The 24,395-nt window shown below is 35.4% G+C and overlaps 1 protein-coding gene across 1 annotated transcript; it reads right to left on the reverse strand.

Moving 5' to 3' along the window:
• Positions 1–18,340: 18,340 nt before the first annotated feature.
• On the reverse strand, positions 18,341–21,592 carry LOC139891927 (cystathionine gamma-synthase 1, chloroplastic-like). The gene is made up of 11 exons (XM_071874956.1): positions 21,061–21,592; positions 20,806–20,909; positions 20,605–20,678; positions 20,335–20,503; positions 20,163–20,222; positions 19,887–20,090; positions 19,699–19,785; positions 19,502–19,609; positions 19,093–19,188; positions 18,813–18,931; positions 18,341–18,722 (listed from the first exon to the last, which is right to left on the reverse strand). Exons 1-11 carry the CDS (start codon positions 21,521–21,523, stop codon positions 18,599–18,601), a joined length of 1,608 nt encoding a protein of 535 aa, XP_071731057.1. The 5' UTR covers positions 21,524–21,592; the 3' UTR covers positions 18,341–18,598.
• Between the last annotated feature and the right edge of the window lie 2,803 nt (positions 21,593–24,395).

Here is a 24,395-nt window from a genome sequence, read left to right on the forward strand (position 1 = left end):
TTGAATGCGAGTTAAAAAAAAGTCTTGATATATTTTGTAAAAAAGAATTTTTTTCGACATCTAACAATGAAGGGTTGTTCCTTTTGTGAAAGTTGCTTCTTTTAGCGTTCGGGTTTTATTTAAAAAAAAAGGTTAGTAAAGTGGGGGTTCGATTTGTATTTTAATAAAAGTTAGGGAGTTAAATTTGTGAAATTTGAAAAAAAATATACGTATAAAGTGGGAGTCCGATATCTATTTTAATAAAAGTTAGGGGTTAAGTTTGTGAAAATTGAATATTAGTAAAAAAAAAGTTAGTAAAGTGGGGGTTCGATTTGTATTTTAATAAAAGTTAGGGGGTTAAGTTTGTGAAATTTGGGAAAAAAATATACGTATAAAGTGGGGGTGCGATTTGTATTTTAATAAGAGTATAAAGTGGGGGTGCAATTTGTATTTTAATAAAAGTTGGGGGTTAAGTTTGCGAAAAGCGAAAAAAGAATAGTACTATTCGTTTGGCCTTTGCCTTTTAGATATAGGTATATAATATATAATATATAATATATAATATATAATGACATTGTCATCGGTGTGAACATCATGAACATCTTCATCTATAAAAACTTAAAAAACCCTAAGTTACATATCAAATAATAAAATCAATACCGAAACAATCAGTGATTTAGCACCACATTTGTAACCCCCGTTGATTTTGTTGTGTTACTTGTTCGATTTGTACGGCAAATCTGGAAAAACAAAAACACATAGAGGTCGTGATCGGAGTTATAAGGGAATTCAAGCAACTCTGGTTCGTCTTCGGTGACCTTTGGTTCGTCTCCGACGACATATGGTTCGATTAACGAGAACACATATGCAGAACACATTCCAGATCCACATTTAAAGATTTGTATTTGAAAACCGGAGGATATTTAAAGATCACAAGGGAAGGGGTTGTTGATTTTTCGGAGGGGATATCTGGTTTTATGCTCCTACAATGTAGTCAATATTGATGGTGGTGTGCACTCGAAGAAGACGATGAAAGTGTTGTCGATTTTAATTAGCCACTGGAGTGGAGTGGAATGAATAAAGTGTTAATAAAATTAAAACCATTCAAATCTAATTTAATCTTTTAGAGTTGGAAATAAGATGATGAATCTTTTAATTGTAATAAAATCATTTAATTGTGATAAAATCATGTAGGTTCGCCAAATATCATTATCTGGTGTAGCATAAGCTTTTAATCGTGAATGGTGGCTTTTGTTATATAAGTACTCAATGAATAGAATTATTTAGTTTTGTTATAGAGATTTTATTTTGAATTGGCATTGGTAAAAAGTAAGTTGTAGGCTATTTTAATGGATGATGGTCGATGCTGATTGATTCATTGAGTTTGAGTTTGAAGATGAGGTGAAGATTGTTTAATTGTACGGAGAAAACTAACGATCGTTATGTTGAGGGACTAACCGCGTTAAAAATTAACTATAGTAACATGTTACCTGATATATAAGTCATAGCTTGCATACAATAGTACATATTTAAAAGTTGAATGCATATAATAGGAGTTTTGAAAGTTGAATGCATACAATAGGAATTTAGTGAAAGTTCAATAATTTTCAAACAGTTTTCCCTTATTTTTATCTGTATTGATATTTTTATAGCATTAAACTTTTATATATAGTATATCTAACAATTATGTGTAATATGTATTGTATAATATTTTGATATTGATTAAATATACATGTTTATTATAATATATTACAGTTAACAGTTGATAATAGTTAATACTTAGTTTGATCCAAATCTATTGTCTCAAAATACAAATTTTAAGAAAAAATGACTGTCACGTGTATTGTTTGTTGACTTTCTTGTCTTGTCTTTCCTTTAACATTTTACCTTTTTTTTTATCTTATATGTATAAAGTAGGGTCACAAAACAACTTTATCACATTATTCTTATCAATTTATGAAAATGAACAATTAATTTGTAATATCCCAAAAAGTAATAGTGGACAATGGAATAGGGACGGAAGGAGTAATTAATAGTTAATTCATTATATAGTTGAAGCAAAATGTATATGGTTAATTCATTATATACTTGGCTTGTTAAGCCTTTGTATTCGTTGAACCTCCTACCCTAATGCCTTATCACGGGGGAGTGTTTTATCAATAAAATTTTCAGCTATTCAAAAAAAAATAGTAAATGCATTTATAATAGTACGGAGTAAATGAGTTTGCATGTATCTATATTTATTTATGTATTTATATATGTATTTCGGTTCAGGATATATACCTCGATAATACTTTTCATCGGCATCCGTTTAGCTTCATCCATAACCATTTTAATTATCCATATCTATTATGAATTGGATGGATCGAGTAGATATCCACTGGATCGGGTTGCCATTGTCATTTCTATATATAAAGGTCCATTTTGAAACAACCTAACCCGTAATTAAACCGGCCCTTATTTTTATTTTTTTATTTTTTATATAATACATTAATATCGTTAACATTTAGGTCCCAATTATGTTTCCAAAAACATCTTTAATACAGTAGTAAGTTTAATAAACTTTAAAACATTCATGACATAAGCTGAAATACAAAACGGGCGTACACCCAGGACCCGTTTGACTTATCCAAAAGACACTAATCAATTTCTGACAAAAGACCGAGCATGGTGATTAGGAACGAACTACCCAATCCTATGTAACTCAAAAGCCAAGTCTTCTAAGCATCGCAAGCTAGCCCACTAGTCCCCACGCTTACCCTTGCCACGTCCGCCTTACAAATCTATAAAAATATAAACAACGAGAGGGTAAGCTAATGCTTAGTGAGTGAAAGTATACTACATACATATATATGCATAAAATGGACACGCCACACGATAATAAACAATAGCACATACCGGAGCATCAAAGCATAAAGGCAAGCTAATCTAAGCATACCGTACGATTGCTATACAACAAGCTAATAACATCAACAATATAAGTACACCAACGACGACGTGTACAACGCCAATAAGCTACACCCGGAGGGTTAGCTATATCACCACAATACATCAATATATACATATATAACAAAGCGTAAACCGCCCAAGGTTAACCACTTAACCCAATACCAAATGAAGATTGGCTGAACTACACGAGCCTTAGTAAATTCGTACCACACGAGACTACTATCTTCATTACCACCACAACATCGAGGTTGGCCGAACTACACGAGCCGTAGTGAATCCGCACCACACGTGACCACTACCTCAATAAGATGACCGAAACTACACACGTCATCGTGAATCCGCCTCCACACGTGATTCACTTTCCAAATCAAAACCCACATCATCGGGGTTACTCAACCGCAACTCAATACCAATCCCACGCCATCGGGATTATATAAACCCACATCATCGGGGTTATCCAATTCACAATGCAATACCAATCCCACTACATCGGGATTATATAACTCCACATCACAAGTCCATGTGATAACGTACACACGAAGTGTGCACCTCGCCAAAGGTGGTCAACCAAAACGCACAACCGTGCCCATTGGACCTATACACAAGTCTATCAATTCCACCTATATGTGAAGTGAGATCTATAGCCGAGAATCACTTCACTCGACCCGCACCCATCCTATACATACATATGCACATAGTATATTAACACTCACCTTGAATTCTTGATGGATGCACAACCCAAAATCCGCAATCGCCAATGGAATGTACCTATTCCATTTATCACATAACAAACAACACAATTAGGGTGGATTACAAACCAACCCATATTGACAACTAGTGCAAATTCGACCCAAATGCACTTCTAAGCACAAACCGTGCTCAAACTAACCAATAATTACTAACACAAGTAAGAATGGTCCTAATATGTCAATTAAACCCAATCATAAGTGTTAAACACTCATCTTGCCCAAATTGACACCTAAACCCTAATTTTGACCCATTTCAAAATTAGTCAACCCAAATACACCCAAATGGGTTCCAACACTTCTATAATCACTAATACTAGTGATTACACACCACTTACAAGCCTTAAACATGGTTAAATCATCAACCAACCCAAAACCCGCCATGTATCAAAAATAACAAGTTTTCATAAACCCTCTTCAACATCTAAATGAGTTTTACAACTATCAAGCTCAAAACCCTAACTTTAATATCAAATCACAAAGATGAAATTCGGAGTTGAGGCTTACCAATACCACCAAAATGATGCCGTTGACGAGTAGAACAACTTTAACACTTGAGGTTCGACCCGAAACACTCTTCTTCTTCTCCAAATGGAGCTTTCTCTCTCTAAACTCTCTCTTCTCTCTCTATGGTTGAAGATGAATGTGTGTTTGGGGTGTGAATGAGGATAAGATTGATCCTTGAATCAGTCTTATGGCTCTAAAACCGTCCATATGTGAAATTACATAAACACCCCCAAAAGATCCCATTAAAACGAATTAAAAATGTCAATACAACGACAATTGTCGCATTTCGCGGCACCATGTAGCGTTTCGCGACGCGAGGACGCGACAAGACCTACTAGAACGCGATATAGTGATCAGGTCTCAAATAAATTAGCCGTCGCGTTTTGATCATGTTTGTCGCGGATCGCGACAACCCGAAACGCGATATTCTTGCTTGAAACACGACAATACCAGCTCTTAGAAGCTCGGGGACTGAAATTGAAAGATTCTGATTCTGATGTAAATTCTGAAAATGCATAAGTGTTAGGATGACTTTTAGTGGCGCTTTCTGGTGCACACATTTACTGACACTTTCAGGAATATTTTCTGATGCATTAAAAATTCAGGGTGTTACAACTCTCCCCCACTTAAATTCGATCACGTCCCCGTGATCCTCTTCACTTAACCGATCGGACCCGCACTCTATGGTCCTCAAAAAAATGTTTCAATCCGACTTCCATCACATTTCTCGTTAACCCGAAGATTATTCCATTAACTAAATACACACTTGCACGCATTCCAAGACGTGCAATACACACAATATCCAATGACTACAACGATCGCTTAGAATACGCGGAATCACCATGTATTCTTCTAACTCCTCTAGGCAATTCTTTTCAAAGAGTCACATTTACTGACACTTTCAGGAACATTTTCTGATGCATTAAAAATTCAGGGTGTTACACATTTCGCATAGGACCTTCTAGATTGTTGAGACGAATTTGTACATGATCGTTGAAATCATTAGGCTTCATGTAGTATTACTAGAACCTACACTCTTATCATTATATCAACAACATCATAACACTAGCTTTTTTTGGAACAACACACACACACACACGCACACACACTATTTTTTGTTCACAACGGGACTCGAACTCACAACTTCAAAATTACCGAGTTCCCTTAATACTGCTAGGCCAGAAGTCCTTTGGTAGCACACTAGCTTCTTAAAGTTGTTGCACTTCCTTCAAACCTTGTTACTGAGGAGTGAAGCAAAGTCGGAGGAAGCTTGATGATCATAGAAAGCCATTTAAGAGCAAAATAGCAGGGTCAATAACTTAACATGGTGATATTGCTCATCCACGCTATGTTTCTCACGCAATATCTACCTCTTTTTACTCGGTTTTCGTTTCCAAAGTGCTCGAAAAGTTATGATCATGGGTTTAATCACGTTCTGAGTGCTATTGCAGTTCTAAGTGTAAATTTGGTGTAAAATTGACCAAAATGTGCAAAGTGTATCAAGAAAACTGCAAAGTGCTGGAACTGGCAATAAGAACAACTGTATCTCAGAACGTCGTTCCAACATTAAGAACGGTGTTCCAAGGCTAAGAACGACGTTCTACCTAGGGATTTACAAAGGAAATGGAAACAGAAAAATGGGCATTTAGCGCACGATTCATGAACGACGTTAGTAGCATTCAAGAACGGCGTTCCACATTAAGAGCCAAGGAACGACATTCCTAAACGAGGAACGACGTTCCTCTGTATTTTATGTGCACGATTCAGGAACGACGTTTGTAGTATTTTCTGTCCATTATCTTATATGTTTGGACTGTTTCTTATATCTAATTTTAAGTTCTTATAAGTTGAATATGATGCAGGTTTTATGAGTTAGCTATTTCTTAGATCTAATTTCAAGTTGTTTTAAGAGGTGCTATTACATGATGATTAACGAAAGGTGTTTTATGAAATGACTAGAGATATACGTAGTTGCATAAACTATTACATTTCTTCTTATATATAATTCAAATCATCATCAAATCACTAAAAATTCATATGCGCAGTTTGACTAACTATACTTATTTTTATTTTAGTGTAGGTGGAAGGATTGACATTCAGTGGCGGAATTTGAACCCGATCACAGATGGGGCGGGTATAAAAACTTACTAAAATTTTCATTCGCAGCAGGACAAACACTAACGAAAACCTTATTTTTTAGTATATATATATATATATATATATATATATATATTTTTTTTTTTTTTTTTTTTTGTAAATTTTTTTTTTCGGAATCCAGCTGGGGCGGGTGCCCAGCCCTGTCCCTACAATCTTCCGCCCCTATTGACATTTGTGTTAATATAACATTAAGGATTGACATATGTGAATTGTGAGAATTCCTACTACACAAAGGAGTTGTTTTCTCACATAAGGAGGTCTATGCATTTTATGGTATTCCTAATCTATATCCCTTATTATGGGTTCATTAATGGGTTCATGTAATTGCTTTAATCTTATCTGATCTTTAACCTCCATGTAGGTAAGCAAATTCAGTTAAAAAGTGACCCAAGTGAAAAAGCGACTCAAAATGGATTAGCTGCTTCTATCGTCATTGGTTGATTAACTTGACTTCATATCTTTTCTGGAGTTCAATTGAGGTGAGTTTGACTAACTTGATAATATGCAATAAACCATATTTTAGTCAGTGAATGTAAAATTTAATAAAATGATGTATAGTTACAAAAAATGCACATTATTATTTGTCATAGATTAGAGTTACTTAGTTATTTCATTTATCAAAATCTGGACATGTAGGTAAGCTTCACTGAAGAGGTGATATAACTTATGTTTCGATGAATGAGTTTTTGTTTATTTTGCCGTTACATTTGGTTATTTTCAGCAATCTTTTTGGTTATGATTACATTACATTTGTACTTCCAGATGCTTGAAGTTGGTTTTAACCATCTGATTATACATTTTTATCTGCTTGAAAATATTTATTTGTTGATTGTTTTTGACACTGCTAAGCTTTTAGATTGGGCCATTGAGGTAGTTGTGCTCTATGGATGGTTTCTAACGTTAGTGAAATCGGCATCCTGTAGTATAACTTAAGTAGTTGCATGAAAGTGATTGTTTAACATAATCTATCGCCACTGCTTCTTATCATTATACAACAGCAGGGCTGTATTTGTTATACGTGATCGAGTTTTGATCTCTCAAAACTTGCAGTAGTACTATTGTGGTTATGGAGAAAAAATGTTTGTAATCTTCTCAAGTATATTTAAACGAGACGGTATCTAGACACGTGATTCGTAATTTTTATTTGCTACTTTAGTAAGATATCAACTACGTACTATGTACGTAACTGCATTAAAGTCATAATATGAGGATTTTATAAAAAATTGCTTGCCGTTAACTATTAATTTATGGACTATTAAAAGAGGAGATGTTATCTAGACTTTCATGTCAATTTATGAAAGAAATATATTTTGTTACTCGCTACTTGGTAAGACCTCGACTTATTATGTACAAACTGCATTCATATCATTTTTCCAATTGAGATACGTACATTGATAAGAATATATGAATGAAAAGGTATTGATTTGAACTTCTCACATTATATATTAATACATAAACAGATTTATTTGCACATTTCATATTAATTGGATATAGAAATCATCCTCCTCATAGATGACTTACTATTATAAAGTGCATTCACATCATTTTTCCACCAGATATTTAAAATTATGAAGAATGGTAACATAGCCCTAAAGACCCAAAATATTTGAATTATTATATTATATTATATTATATTATACTTACATCCTAAACCTCCTCCCACATTTCGTCGTCTCAGTTTTAGCGGGTTGTCGTTTTGCGTTTGCGTTCACACTACAAATGGTCCTCCAACTTTCGCACAAATTACACAACAACCCCTCAACTTTACACTTTTTCAGGGGTAAAAAACGTAAATTTATAATTTAATTTATAATTTAATTAAAATAAAAAAACCTTACTCCACCCGAATTTATAACGGGCCCTATCTTCTCGCTCGGTGCGAGTTAAATTTTTCCGAGGCCACCGTTCAACTCGAAAAAATCTCACGAACCCAACGGGACTAACTATATGCAAAACGGACATCGTTAAAAAAACACTAAATAACGGGCCCTATATTCACGCTCGGTGCGAGTTAAATTTTTCCGAGACCACCGTTCAACTCGAAATAATTTTACGAACACAACGCGACTAACTATACGCGAAACAGACATCGTTAAAAAAAATAAATATTTCGGGCTATATTACATACATATATATACATATACAATGTAGCGACCCCGACAAATCGTCAAGTGACGGCGTCATCTACATGGGTCCCATTACCTGGTCATAAGTCTTTATGACAACGTTTGACCAAAATATGTCGCCTTCATTTCAACATAAAGATTGTTTCCAAAGTTTAAAAGAATTGTTCAACCAAAAGTTAAGTTACAAGGTTATAAGTACAAATGAAATCTAGGCGACACGGTTTAAAGTAAAGTCATAAGACGCTCCATGAAATGCATGTATACTCGACATCCAATGCAAGTATCAAATAATGAGCGGAAGCATGTATCACATATCGTGCAAGACCTGAGAAAAACATAGAAATCTGTCAACGAAAACGTTGGTGAAATCATAGGTTTAAGTAAGTAAGTGAGTAAAAGTAAGTAAGTCGAACCACAAGGTTTGCAAAGTTGAAATAATAGTAATACATTCTAAAAGTTAATATTCACGAGCACCCAATTATCAAAGCTTAACATTCCATCCATTGTATACCCCATCCATAGTGCTAGAACAAACACTGATTCTCGAAAATATATTTCATCCGTAGACGGTAGCGAACCGTCAAAGATGAGGGTTGTCAAACCCATATGGCCATATAACATAAGTTCTCGCTTACACCCGTCAAGTGTAACTAATGATAATCGAATTGAGGCTTTTTGTTCTAAACTCGTATGTAGAATGTTTGTTTTCCCGTTCTTGTGTTCACTTAGTTCAAAAGAATCGTTTATGTTTTCTCATCCCAAATATAAGTTCAAAAAGAGTAAAAGTGGGACTATGATCTCACCTTTGATTGCAAGAGTGAAATAGTACTTCAACAAGTAAACGTGCAAAGAATAATGCTAGTCTCGACCTAAACAATTAGGTTGTATCAATAACGATAGTCACGAAGGGTCAAAGATGTTCAATTAGTCCTATGGCTCAATACGACTCGATTAATATAGCATGTGAAGCAAATTGTCAAGTTTCATGCAAGATACAAGTATAAAAGCATGTTAGGAAGATTGCATAATTAATTGGTTAAGTTTGACAAAAAGTCAAACTTGGTCGGGTCAAAGTCAACGAAAAAGTCAACATGTTCGGGTCGGGTCCCGGACAAATTTTCCATGCTAATTATTCATATACAAGTATATTAAAACAAGTTTCATGTGAATCGGAGGTCGGTAGCTAGTCAAACATTTCACGTTAAAAGGGACATGGAGGTCAGAATCTGTCCAGGCCATTTAGCGCGCCGCGCGGGGTAGGGTGCGCGCCGCGCGACCTGTAGTTCAGCTATTTTTCTGTCTTTCAAACTATGCACGAGCCAAAACCAATTCTAACACAACTCTTGACCCGCAAACACTTATAACGCCTATCATACATCGTTGGAAAGGTATTTTGACGAGGAATGCAACTAAACACATATCATCAATCAAACTTCCACTTATAACAACCAAAAACCACAATTAAACATTCATAATCAAAGTTCAAGTTCCAAAAACGCATTTTATGATTCGGGCAACCAATTTACATGTATGTTATGCCGTTTCGAAGGTAATCAAACACACATTGCAACAAAACACTTAACAACAATATCTCATAGCATTTGACGCATCAAAAGTTCATGTAAAGCTCATCAAACCCTAATCCAAGTTCACAAAATCATTAATCATGTTCTTGGAGTTTCCTTAATCAACCTATACATCAAAACGAAGCTAATGATACTAGTAACACTTTTTAAAACATGCACTTTAACAATCTAACAACATTTGATCATCCAAAATCAAGGATTTAGCAAGTAATTTTCATATTGAACTAGTTACACCAAAAACAACGAATCGAGCATACAAATTACATACACGACATCACAATGAGCCATAGACACTAATTAACAACTTTATAACTCAAAAATCTCAAGAACACATAAAATTAGTGATTTTAGAAAGTTACCCAAATGAGATGAAGTTGGTATCAAATTGAAGAGGATGAAGAGAGGATTCCAAATATGTATTTTGTTTTGGTTGAAGCTTCCAAATCCGAATTTAGATGATGATTCTTTGTAGTGGTGTTTGAGAGAAAATTGGAAAGTATAGAAAGAAAATGGAAATGAAAATGAAAAGGAAAATGGGGAGGTGGGTGTTGACTAGTCAAGCTAGTCACATCTTTGCTCCAATGGCGAAACTAGTCCCTCGCGTTCGGTTGCGGGTGCGTGAATTGACCAAACGAATTATTTTAAATTACACGGAAGTACGGGAGATATTAAAAATCCGATAACGAGAATATTTAAAATGTTACTTAACAAAGGATACGAATCTAGATATGAAGGGTATTATTTAAAAAGAAAAAGACGGGCGTTAAAATAATTTAACGGAAAAATGCGGGATGTTACATTATCCACACCTCAAAAGAAATTTCGTCCCGAAATTTAGTTGGAAAATAATAATCGATGCCTCTCACTCGAGACCGGAGATGTCAATGCTATGAATAAGTGAAGGTACGTCCTTGAGTGTTCTCATGAATTTGGATTTTTACGATCCCCGGTTTCAACTGGTTTTCCTATGAAGAGAAGTTTGTCTTCAATAGTTGGTGCATTTAGAAGAATTGCACGTTCCTGTTCCGCAGGACACGTTTCTATGTTTGTTACACGAAATGTAAGGTAAACGGAAACTTAATTGAGTCGGAAGTTCTAAACGGTAGGAAGCGGTTCCAATACGCCCCAAGGTTTCAAAAGGTTCAATATTGCGGCTATAGCCTTTCTCGATTTCCCAAAATGGATTACACCTTTCCAAGGTGTGGTTTCTCAATATTACGCGGTTACACACTGGGATTTGTGAGGTTTTCATCTAAGTTTGGTATAACTCTTTTGGCGACTACGGATCGTCTCGAGCCCTCCTCGGATTTGAATGATTTCAATTGTTGTTTCTTGATGGAGTTCAGATTTCGGTGGTTGATGCTTTGGTTAAATGAACAGGGGTATGACATTAGCGGTCATATAGGGTTTCGGAAAGTGCGCGTGAACACACGAGTGGTAACTACTGTTGTAAGAGTGATCTACTAAAGGTGACAATACGAGTTTGTGACATGTCTTTCCAAGACGTAAATCGTTCGTTTGCTCGGTTCGTCAGTTTGTGGGTGGTACGCGGTACTCATGTCTAAGCGGGTTCCCAAGGTTCCTTGTAAAACTAGAAGTGAAACGAGTATTTCGATACGGAATAATTGACAAAGATACACCGTATTGGAATAGAATCTCTTAAGATACGTTTGAACAAGTTAGTTAGGGTTCGAAAAATGTTCGTTAGGACTATTCACCCTCGTGGCGAATACTTATGTAATAAGAGGAGTTTCTCTTTCCATGGAGAAATGTTACAAGGGGTTTCTTTAAACGGAAATGCGAACGGTAAAGATAGTAGTGAAATGAGGACTTAGAATAGGATGAGTTTACATCTCGAGGTTGCCATAACGTGCCTCTAGTTGTCAAAAGTTGAAGTCTGAAAGAGAAACGAGGTAGTACACGTAGTTGTATAGTTCGGGGTTGAATAATAGTTGACCGATTATCAGAAACACAAGGGCGTTAAGTCAAAGAAGAGTGAAGTATCGTTGGATTGTGTGCTATCTTAAATTCCAGTAATATCAGACGGTGACGGTGAAATAACAGAGGTATGTAGTGTGGTACGTGATGACGAGAAGATTGATCGGATCCACAATTTAGTATTCGAATTCTTCGTGTAAAATAACGAATTTTAGTTATGTTGATTTTTGAGTCGAGAGAGTATGCCTTTCGGCGTTCAAATAGAAATATTTCCATGTTCGAGTTCCATCTGTTGCTATACGATTTTAACTAGAAATGTTGGTGTGAAGAATCACGCTCAAGGTTCGAACACGGAGAGGTTTAGAGTTTCCTTAGTGAGTTAACGAGTTTAAAAGTCGTGTGACACCGTGTGATACCATTCTGTAACACCCCAGCTTAACATGATCACAATATTGTCCGCTTTGCCCGCAGGCGCACGGCTTTTTCTTGGCGATAACACACGAGAAAAGTCAGAAATGAATCTTCAGTAACAACCGGTGAGATCTAATATTTTTACGAATATAAGTCTGAGTTGGGAGAGTTTCCTGATTACATGTGGCTTGATTTCGAGATTGATTGTAATGCCTTGACCATTAACATCATGGTCTAGAAAATTGGACTTCGTTCAACAGAAATTCTCACTCGGAGAATTTGGTATAGAGTTGCTCTTTTCTCAAAAGTTCGAGCTTAAGATGGTGATGTTGTTCGTTTTCCTTCTTTACTTGAATAAGTTAAGATGTCATCTATAAATACGATAACAGATTAGTCTATATGAATTTGCATACGCGGTTCAAGAGGTTTATGGATACGGGCGAGCCCTAAATAAATCAAACGGTACTAAGAGAGATATAGACTAAATCAAACGGTACTAAGAGGTTTATAGGAACGAATGCCCGAAGAAACTAACGTTGCGAGTTCGGAAAGTGGCTTAGGAGACATCGTCTCACTTAACCCCCAATTGATGATAACCGGAACGGAGGTCGATTTGGAACATACGGGATTCGTGCAAATAATCATGAGGTCATGGATGCGAGGGAGAGGGTATCAGTTTCCAACCGAAAATTTCTTAGTTCACAACAATCTATACATAAATGTAGGGCAACAATTTCTCCTTAATGAATAGGTTTTGAGTTCCTTAGTTCTATTGGTGTCGAGTTCAATTTCTTAACGTATATCCTCCGATAATATTTATAGGCACACAATATTTTTCCGTTGGTCGCTTAAATCGCCTAAATAGTATCTAGGGGAAAAGATGGAAGGTAATGAGTACAAGTCAAAGTCTCGGTTGTAAAACGTCTAGCGGTAATAGAATCGAACAAGTATGAAGTATACGGTTTGTTGTGAAGAAACGTACCCGTGACTAGTCCATCGTCGTCTCGGGCATCCTAGGTGTCGATGTTGAAAGTTCAATGGCGTGCGTTGAGGTTGATTTCTTCTTTGGGCACACATTCCTAAAATGACCCAGTTGGCCACACTCAAAGCATGCACCCGTCCTGTGTGCGTTGGGCACCCTTCGAGCGACGGTAACGGTACCCTTACAGACATGGGCCACATGGCCACTTCTTTGACACTTGACGCAAAATGGTTTGCCACATTCACCAAAATGATGTTTGCGACACTTGTTACAGTGAGGTAGGGTTCCGGCATACCCCTTCTTGCCGCCGGGGGTGAAAGGCTTCTTGGAGATGTTGTTATTGTTGTGGTTGCTTGGTTGCGAGGCTTCCCATTTTCTTTTGTTGTTACCCGGGTGGTTCTCGACCATTCGTACCGGTGCTTCCATTTCATTCACCGTTTCTAAAGTTTGGTGGGCCTTTGTTAAAGCCTCTTGTAGGTTAGTGGGTTGGGATGCCATTACCCCGTGTTGAATGCTCTTAGGGAAGCCATCCATGTAAAGTTCGACTCTTAGGGATTCGGGAGTCATGAGATTTGGACACATTGAGACTAGTTCGGTAAACCGTTGATTATAAGCTCCGAGGTCATTCCCGACCGTTCTTAAATTCCTTAGACCCTGTTCGAGCCTTCGAGTTTCGTCGCGCAGAAAATATTCGGTGATCATTCTCTCTCTTAATTCGGTCCATGAGAGTGTGTGGGCTTCATCGATACCCACCGATTGTACGTACTTGTTCCACCACGAAAGAGCAATGCCGGTGAAAGTGAGGGTGGAAAACTTGACCTTATCTTGGTCTCGACAACCGCTTGTGTTAAAAACGGTCTCCATTTGTTCAAACCATCGGGTGAGAACAACCGGTCCTCCGGTTCCATCGAAAGTGGGAGGGTTGTACTTCATGAAGTTCTTGTAGGAGCAACCTTCGCTTAAATTACCGGCTCCACGATTGGTGTTGTTGGAAAAGTGATCGGCCACGGCCGTACCCACGGCGGTGGTTATCATTCGTTGAAGAGCTTGTTCTAGAGTTTCGAGAGGAGTATTGTGTTGACCTTGGTGAGCCATTGTTCCTTCATGAGACAAGAATATCGTTGGTTAGTATTTTCAACAATACTAACCGTGGCATGGAATAAGGATAGAGAGAAAATTTTCCTTGACTCGCCTTAAATTCTCTATGTCATAATGTCGGAACGTCCATGTGAATCACCGTAATATAATCCCGGAAATTATATTACCCTGATTCTCATGTGCATTTAACATTACTTCATAAAGTCAAGGTGGCGCATCAACAAAATTTATCAACGTAAGATCAAGATCGAATACGAGTTAGATATGATAGAAGAGTTCGAGTATAAATGCACAATTAGTCAAATAATTCCTACTTCAGTCTATATGCCGGTTGTAGTCTAGATTCACCTATGTACCCTATGACTCGGAGTGGACACAAATGAACTCTAAATCCCTACAACCAAGGCTCTGATACCACTTGTAGCGACCCCGACAAATCGTCAAGTGACGGCGTCATCTACATGGGTCCCATTACCTGGTCATAAGTCTTTATGACAACGTTTGACCAAAATATGTCGCCTTCATTTCAACATAAAGATTGTTTCCAAAGTTTAAAAGAATTGTTCAACCAAAAGTTAAGTTACAAGGTTATAAGTACAAATGAAATCTAGGCGACACGGTTTAAAGTAAAGTCATAAGACGCTCCATGAAATGCATGTATACTCGACATCCAATGCAAGTATCAAATAATGAGCGGAAGCATGTATCACATATCGTGCAAGACCTGAGAAAAACATAGAAATCTGTCAACGAAAACGTTGGTGAAATCATAGGTTTAAGTAAGTAAGTGAGTAAAAGTAAGTAAGTCGAACCACAAGGTTTGCAAAGTTGAAATAATAGTAATACATTCTAAAAGTTAATATTCACGAGCACCCAATTATCAAAGCTTAACATTCCATCCATTGTATACCCCATCCATAGTGCTAGAACAAACACTGATTCTCGAAAATATATTTCATCCGTAGACGGTAGCGAACCGTCAAAGATGAGGGTTGTCAAACCCATATGGCCATATAACATAAGTTCTCGCTTACACCCGTCAAGTGTAACTAATGATAATCGAATTGAGGCTTTTTGTTCTAAACTCGTATGTAGAATGTTTGTTTTCCCGTTCTTGTGTTCACTTAGTTCAAAAGAATCGTTTATGTTTTCTCATCCCAAATATAAGTTCAAAAAGAGTAAAAGTGGGACTATGATCTCACCTTTGATTGCAAGAGTGAAATAGTACTTCAACAAGTAAACGTGCAAAGAACAATGCTAGTCTCGACCTAAACAATTAGGTTGTATCAATAACGATAGTCACGAAGGGTCAAAGATGTTCAATTAGTCCTATGGCTCAATACGACTCGATTAATATAGCATGTGAAGCAAATTGTCAAGTTTCATGCAAGATACAAGTATAAAAGCATGTTAGGAAGATTGCATAATTAATTGGTTAAGTTTGACAAAAAGTCAAACTTGGTCGGGTCAAAGTCAACGAAAAAGTCAACATGTTCGGGTCGGGTCCCGGACAAATTTTCCATGCTAATTATTCATATACAAGTATATTAAAACAAGTTTCATGTGAATCGGAGGTCGGTAGCTAGTCAAACATTTCACGTTAAAAGGGACATGGAGGTCAGAATCTGTCCAGGCCATTTGGCGCGCCGCGCGGGGTAGGGTGCGCGCCGCGCGACCTGTAGTTCAGCTATTTTTCTGTCTTTCAAACTATGCACGAGCCAAAACCAATTCTAACACAACTCTTGACCCGCAAACACTTATAACGCCTATCATACATCGTTGGAAAGGTATTTTGACGAGGAATGCAACTAAACACATATCATCAATCAAACTTCCACTTATAACAACCAAAAACCACAATTAAACATTCATAATCAAAGTTCAAGTTCCAAAAACGCATTTTATGATTCGGGCAACCAATTTACATGTATGTTATGCCGTTTCGAAGGTAATCAAACACACATTGCAACAAAACACTTAACAACAATATCTCATAGCATTTGACGCATCAAAAGTTCATGTAAAGCTCATCAAACCCTAATCCAAGTTCACAAAATCATTAATCATGTTCTTGGAGTTTCCTTAATCAACCTATACATCAAAACGAAGCTAATGATACTAGTAACACTTTTTAAAACATGCACTTTAATAATCTAACAACATTTGATCATCCAAAATCAAGGATTTAGCAAGAAATTTTCATATTGAACTAGTTACACCAAAAACAACGAATCGAGCATACAAATTACATACACGACATCACAATGAGCCATAGACACTAATTAACAACTTTATAACTCAAAAATCTCAAGAACACATAAAATTAGTGATTTTAGAAAGTTACCCAAATGAGATGAAGTTGGTATCAAATTGAAGAGGATGAAGAGAGGATTCCAAATATGTATTTTGTTTTGGTTGAAGCTTCCAAATCCGAATTTAGATGATGATTCTTTGTAGTGGTGTTTGAGAGAAAATTGGAAAGTATAGAAAGAAAATGGAAATGAAAATGAAAAGGAAAATGGGGAGGTGGGTGTTGACTAGTCAAGCTAGTCACATCTTTGCTCCAATGGCGAAACTAGTCCCTCGCGTTCGGTTGCGGGTGCGTGAATTGACCAAACGAATTATTTTAAATTACACGGAAGTACGGGAGATATTAAAAATCCGATAACGAGAATATTTAAAATGTTACTTAACAAAGGATACGAATCTAGATATGAAGGGTATTATTTAAAAAGAAAAAGACGGGCGTTAAAATAATTTAACGGAAAAATGCGGGATGTTACATACAACACGACTAACTATACGCGAAACGGACATCGTATATTCAAATTGGACCGCGCGTCGAATACAACCGCAGCAACGCGCGGTCGGATTTTTTCTAGTTTCTTAACAAAACTCGTGATTTCACGGGTCTTATAACTAACAAAGTAATTTGAAGTATAATGACTTTAGCATTTACATTCACTTAATACCTAAAACATGTCATTGTTTTGTTTAATCAAACCCGTGATTCCGCCAATGAGGCCTTGCTTCATTGGTATCCATGTTTCATGGATTCGAGAGTGACCCAGGTTCGAGTCTAACAACTAACAACTAACAACTAACCTTGCCTTTCAAAAAAAAAAAAAAAAAAAAAAAACTTTGATTCCACGGTCTCACTGGCATGTCAGTTAGTCACTTTATGTACGTTATGTATCTATCTTCTTTTATATTAATAAATTCATCAGGTACTACTACTCATTACCAAAAAAAAAAAATACATATGTGCATTTGTGATTGTGAATCTTATTAAATACTCCGCAACTATTATCTTTATATTATATTCACAAATTTATTAAAATAATATATTAAAATTTTCATGATGTTACAACATTAATTAAAATTAATAGGGGGATACTCCAGTAGGGACCAAGATACAAGAAACTTCAAAGAATGCAAAGTGGTTAGTGGTCCAAGCTTCGACCTTTTGGGATATCATTTAATTTCATATGGCAGGTGGGTTAAGCTGTAAACTTGTACACCCAAAAAATAAAATAAAATGACGGTGCTTAATTTTACATGATATATATTTTCAAAATTAATACTTAAGGATCAAACTTCAACTCGTTGATGTATTGGTAATGACATGACTTTCAATTCAATAAGGGAGGGCATAGGAATATAGGATTGTAATAATTCATTACTGGAAATGATCGAGTGTATGGATTTCGACATTGCGTTCGGACCCTATCAGTGCCATTCAATAAAAAAAAAACCCTTAATCAAGAAACTATGTCTACGGAGTACTTTTCTGCAATATGTTGTTTCAAGAATCAAACAGCTTTCAAGTCTTGCACCTTATGCAAATACCAACACAAGAGGGATTCAAAATGGTGAATATACCATTCATGTTGCATTGCATAAAATACTTTCTTACAATGTTAAAAAACCAGACCACATTATTTTGCGCACACACATTTCTCAATCTAACTACTGTAATTGGTAACATGAGCACTCAAAAGGGTGCTCAACTGTAACAAACAGCCTGATCAAGATTCAAGAACATTAGGAAAACAAAAAACATAAAAGACTCGATAACACAAATGTTTTAAAACAAACAATGGCGCAGGTGAACCATGCCTATATCGCCTCCAATGCTTGTAGAACATCAGCCTCAATATCCTCGTAATCTTCAACTCCAAAGCTGAAGCGAACAAGGTTATCCATAATTCCGTATTTAGCCCTCTCTGATTGACTGAGATCCCTGTCAAAAAAATGTCCATAATGCACATTACAAAACCATATTTCATTAAACAACTTTCGCCACGAGTTCAATATGTACGCGAAAACATACCAGTATGACATAATGGCTGGCTGATCCACAATGCTTTCGCAACCACCGAATGACGGTGCAATATACGGGATCTTTAGAGCATCGACAAACTTGATGGTTCGTTCTATGTCTCCATCCACCTAAAAAGAAAGCAACATGAACATCCGTAATCAACTGAGTAAATTATAAGCAAAGACTAACGCACCAGATCCCATCAAAACTCTGCAGTTAAGCGTGCTTGAGTGAGAGTACTTTTAGAAAAATAAATATTTTCCAAAAAAAAAAAGCAAAGACGGTTTACCTCAAAGCTAACAACACCACCATAGCCGATCATCTGTTTCTTGGCTATGTGATGTTCGGGATGACTTGGCAAGCCTGGATAATAGACATGCTTCACCTGTAAAATTATAACAAATCATTCGGTATCACCTATTCGTGCAAAATATGACAAGCTTAAAAACATTTTTAAGAGTTGGCTTATCTATTATCTATTATTGTAACATAGAGACTACCAAGTTGGCTAATCTATTATCTATTATTGTACTTTTAAGAGTTTTTGTAATCAAGCTAATCATTTATTACGATTTATATAGAAATAGAAATCGCAAAAAATCGAATTAATCCAACCAACTCATCGTACATAAATTACCATTTTTAACTGAAAGACCTTAAATATTTAAAATATTGCAATTCAATGGAAACTTTAGTACCTTAGGATGAGCCTCTAAAACTTCGGCCATCCTCTGCGCAGTGGAATTCTGCTGCTGTACACGCAGTTTCATTGTTTTCATGCCTCGAATGAACAAATATGCCGCATTCTGACATCAGAAAACATAATTAATACAACCCTTTATGACAAAAAAGTTGATTATTACAAAACGAGATGATGTTACTTGTAGGTACTTACAGGATTAAGAGCACCACCTAAAACATGATGCAAGTTACGAATTTGAGAAATTATCTCAGTAGAACCACTAACACAACCACCAAGAACCTGAAAAGGAAAGTAAAAAAAAAGTCAAAATCCAAGTCTCACAAGTCGCAATTGCTCTTGATGCTAGTAATATAGAAAATTTAATTTAAGTAATCGCTTACATCATTGTGACCACCAATATATTTTGTTGCTGAATGTAGAATAATGTCAGCCCCAAGTGCAAGAGCCTTTTGGTTTAAAGGTGTCGCAAATGTTCCATCAATGCAAACAATAGCTCCTTTAGCACGACAAAGCTTTGAAACTAACTCAATATCAACACACCTCAAAAACGGGTTAGTTGGTGACTCAGTGAAGAAAAGGCTAACCTGCATCATTAATCCATCTCGGGTTAGTTTCTTTACAAATCAAGTTGGCATAAATAAATTAGTGCAACTCACTTTGTGGTTGTTTAATGCTGCTTTAAGGCCAGCATAATCTGCAGGGTCAATGACGGTTGCCTGGATATTATGGGGGAAAAAAACAAAGAGAACAATCATAAGATGCACAATGTTTTACATAAACAACATATTCACACCATTCATATGTATGTATCATTATCACGAATCATACCGTGATCCCCATTTTGGGAAGAACAGCCTCAATGAAAATCCGTGTTTTCCGGTAGCAATCAGTGGTTGTGATTATGTGGCCCCCAGCTGGAACCAGGGCTAACATCATGACTGTGCTAGCACACATTCCAGACGCAAATATCACAGTTGATTCAGCTCCCTCAAGTGCACTGTTTTTTTTTTCAAAAAAAAAAAAAAAAAAAAAAAACCTTAAAATCATATAACTTGGTCACTGAATATAAAATTAGAAAACAAAAATGTATCACAATACCTAATCTTGTTCTCCAAAACCACAGTAGTAGGATTCCCATAACGCCCATACTCAAAACTAAACTGGCGTTTTTCCTGTTTTCAAGATCAAATACTCAACAAATTAAGTAAAATATACAAAACCAATTCAGCTAAAGATCATCATATCATGTACAGATTGAAACTTTAGCATATAAATGAAGTAAAAATAGAAACTTTTTACCTTAAAATCAATAAGATCAGCAGTTTTCTTAAAAAAGTAAGCAGATGTATTAACCACTGGTGTAGTTATTGCATCAGTAACTATGCCACGTCCCATTCTTTCACCTGCCATCATCAGTATCATATTTACCATTAATCATATTATTCCTAACAAACAAAAAAAAAGAAAAAAAAGAAAAAAAAAACATTTTTTCATCAATTTAATTAATAATTAACAAAATCAAATCAATTAAACTATAAGATTAAAGAGACATACCAGCATGAATAGCAACGCTGCCATCGGAGTTCAAAAATGAAGGTTTATGAACATTATCAAGCTGTACAAATCCATTACAACTACCTAAATCATTATCATTAGCAACAACAACGTCTTCACCTACAGAGATCGAGGCGGAGACGGCGGCGGCGGCGGCATCAACAGCCGCAGCCGCCGAAGATTGCGGCTGGTTGTTAGACCAAGACGCAGCAACAATTTGAGCAACACCGATGTTACTACAGTTTCTTCGAGCTTTATTGCTGAGTTGTCTAACAAAATTGGGCGGAAACATAAGAATCATTGACGACGTATATAACGATCCTTCGCTGGAAGAGGTAGCGGCGTTGCCGGAAAAACGTGCGCCGGTGGGACGGGGGATGTGACCGGAGAAAGTGGAATCGGACGGGGATTTAGATGATAGGGAAAGGTTAGATGCGGAGGTGGTTAAGATCGAGATTGACATTTTGGGTTTCGGGTCAAAATCAAATCAGACGTAAATTGGTGAATTGAATTGAATGAATTATGAGATTTTGAAATTTTGAAATTGAAAAGAAATAAAAAAAAAAATCTGAATTTTTGTTTGTGGGGGGTTGGTAGTGGTGGTGGTTGAGGTTTTATAGGGTAGAAAAATGAGTATTTGATGGATACGAAAGTGGGTGGTTCTCAGTGACATGGCTGTGAGATTGGCAAGGGTAGTTTTGACTTTTTCTCTTTGAAGAAAAATGTAGTTGTAAAAAGGGGATGGATCATGGTTATAGACTTATAGACGAAACTAGTTGTGGAGCCCTCGCTTCGCGTCGGGGGCTCCGTTTTGAATGCGAGTTAAAAAAAAAGTTTTGATCTATTTTGTAAAAAAGAATTTTTTTCGACATCTAACATTGAAGGGTTGTTCCTTTTGTGAAAGTTGCTTCTTTTACCGTTCGGGTTTTATTTAAAAAAAAGTTAGTAAAGTGGGGGTTCGATTTGTATTTTAATAAAAGTTAGGGGGTTAAGTTTGTGAAATTTGAAAAAAATATACGTATAAAGTGGGAGTTCGATTTCTATTTTAATAAAAGTTAGAGGGTTAAGTTTGTGAAAATTGAATATTAGTAAAAAAAAAAAAGTTAGTAAAGTGGGGGTTCGATTTGTATTTTAATAAAAGTTAGGGGGTTAAGTTTGTGAAATTTGGGAAAAAATATACGTATAAAGTGGGGGTGCTATTTGTATTTTAATAAGAGTATAAAATGGGGGTGCGATTTGTATTTTAATAAAAGTTGGGAAAAAATATACGTATAAAGTGGGGGTGCGATTTGTATTTTAATAAGAGTATAAAGTGGAGGTGCGATTTGTATTTTAATAAAAGTTGGGGGGTTAAGTATGAGAAAAGTGAAAAAAGGAATAGTACTATTCATTTGGCCTAGAATTTTTTTCGACATCTATCATTGAAGGGTTGTTCCTTTTGTGAAAGTTGCTTCTTTTAGCGTTCGGGTTTTATTTAAAAAAAAAAGTTAGTAAAGTGGGGGTTCGATTTGTATTTTAATAAAAGTTAGGGGGTTAAGTTTGTGAAATTTGAAAAAGATATACGTATAAAGTGGGAGTTCGATTTCTATTTTAATAAAAGTTAGGGGGTTAAGTTTGTGAAAATTGAATATTAGTAAAAAAAAAAAAAGTTAGTAAAGTGGGGGTTCGATTTGTATTTTAATAAAAGTTAGGGGGTTAAGTTTGTGAAATTTGGGAAAAAATATACGTATAAAGTGGGGGTGCGATTTGTATTTTAATAAGAGTATAAAGTGGGGGTGCGATTTGTATTTTAATAAAAGTTAGGAAAAAATATACGTATAAAGTGGGGGTGCGATTTGTATTTTAATAAGAGTATAAAGTGGGGGTGCGATTTGTATTTTAATAAAAGTTGGGGGGGTTAAGTTTACGAAAAGCGAAAAAAAGAATAGTACTGTTCAGTTGGCCTTTGCCTTTTAGATATAGGTATATAATAGATTAGTGATCCAGTGGTGCCATATCTACATCGATATTCAATTATTTTTTTGTTCATTTATATTCATTAACCTATATACAAATTGTCATGCCAGTTTTGATCGTTTTGGCTCAAACCCCGCCCAAATTTTGGTCCAAACGACATCTAGTCGCCTATATAAAAAAAAAACACCGCATTTCTTCCCCCTCTCTCCTCTCTGCACTCCTGTTCGCGATTCTTCCTGAAATCTAGGGTTTTCCCAATCCATTTACGGTTGGATTTTTGGGGTTTTGTTGGTAAACAATCGGATAATCATAATCGCGTGGTTTATCTTTCGTATCGCGGTAGTCTCGATTTAACCCTAGGGTTTGATTTTCTTGCGGTGCCGTTAGAGGTGATGTTATCGTGCCGGTAGCATAAACGGCATCATAGAACTTGCGATGTTGTGACGACCCGAGAATTTTCGATCAAATTTAAACTTAATCTTTATATGGTTTCGACATAATAAGCAAAGTCTGTAATATTGAGTCTCAAAATTTTGGAAACTATTTCATGAAAACATTTAACCTTGACCATGTCCAATGATTCACGAACCATTTCATTGTAAAAAGAAATGTATATATATATAAATAACAATACATGTAAATAAATTATATTATATATATATATATATATATATATATATATATATATATATATATATATATATATATATATATATATATATATGAACTATTATGTGATTTATAAAGAATACTTAAACTTTTTATTTAAAACTGTTTATCCAAATATAAAGAGTAGGTGGAATATACATAATTTGTCAACGATTAATAAAATAGTAAATGAGTAAGGTTATACTTTGAGTTTAATTGTTTTAATGTATATAATTAATACATTCATCTAAGTGATAAAAACTGGATATGTAAAACATAAATTATATTTAGTAATTTGAATGTGTATATGATGTATAAACATAAATATTATTATATGTATATCGATAAAATGTATAAATGTTAAATATATGTTATTATTAAATAATACATAATATGTAATATTAATATATAAAAATATAAATGCTACACTAATACTAATATTAATACTTTTACCATTATCATCAAATATTAATACTAATATATGTATTATTGATATTATTTTATTATAATATATAATATATAGATAAAAAAAAAAAAAAAATTTTAAAACATGTAAGTTTGTTATATCTTGTTTATTATTAGTATTTTTATTATTATTAAGATATTATTACTACCATTTATCATATAGGATCATTATTATTAAAAGTTATTTTTTTTATAAGTTATTATCATTATCATTAATATTATTATTAGTATTATTTTGATATTTTTATTTTATTAATATAATTACT

The sequence above is a fragment of the Rutidosis leptorrhynchoides genome, chromosome 2 (assembly GCF_046630445.1).
Source record: "Rutidosis leptorrhynchoides isolate AG116_Rl617_1_P2 chromosome 2, CSIRO_AGI_Rlap_v1, whole genome shotgun sequence".
Taxonomy (NCBI): Eukaryota; Viridiplantae; Streptophyta; class Magnoliopsida; order Asterales; family Asteraceae; genus Rutidosis; species Rutidosis leptorrhynchoides.

What these genes read in the sequence shown, in the direction of transcription:
- LOC139891927 (XM_071874956.1), bottom strand. Translation starts at nt 21,523, where the DNA reads ATGTCAATCTCGATCTTAACCACCTCCGCATCTAACCTTTCCCTATCA. An exon ending in CAGCGTTGCTATTCATGCTG is followed by an intron (nt 20,910 to 21,060) that starts GTATGTCTCTTT and finishes TGATGATGGCAG; the next exon opens with GTGAAAGAATGGGACGTGGC. An exon ending in GTGGTGTTGTTAGCTTTGAG is followed by an intron (nt 18,932 to 19,092) that starts GTAAACCGTCTT and finishes CTTTCTTTTTAG; the next exon opens with GTGGATGGAGACATAGAACG.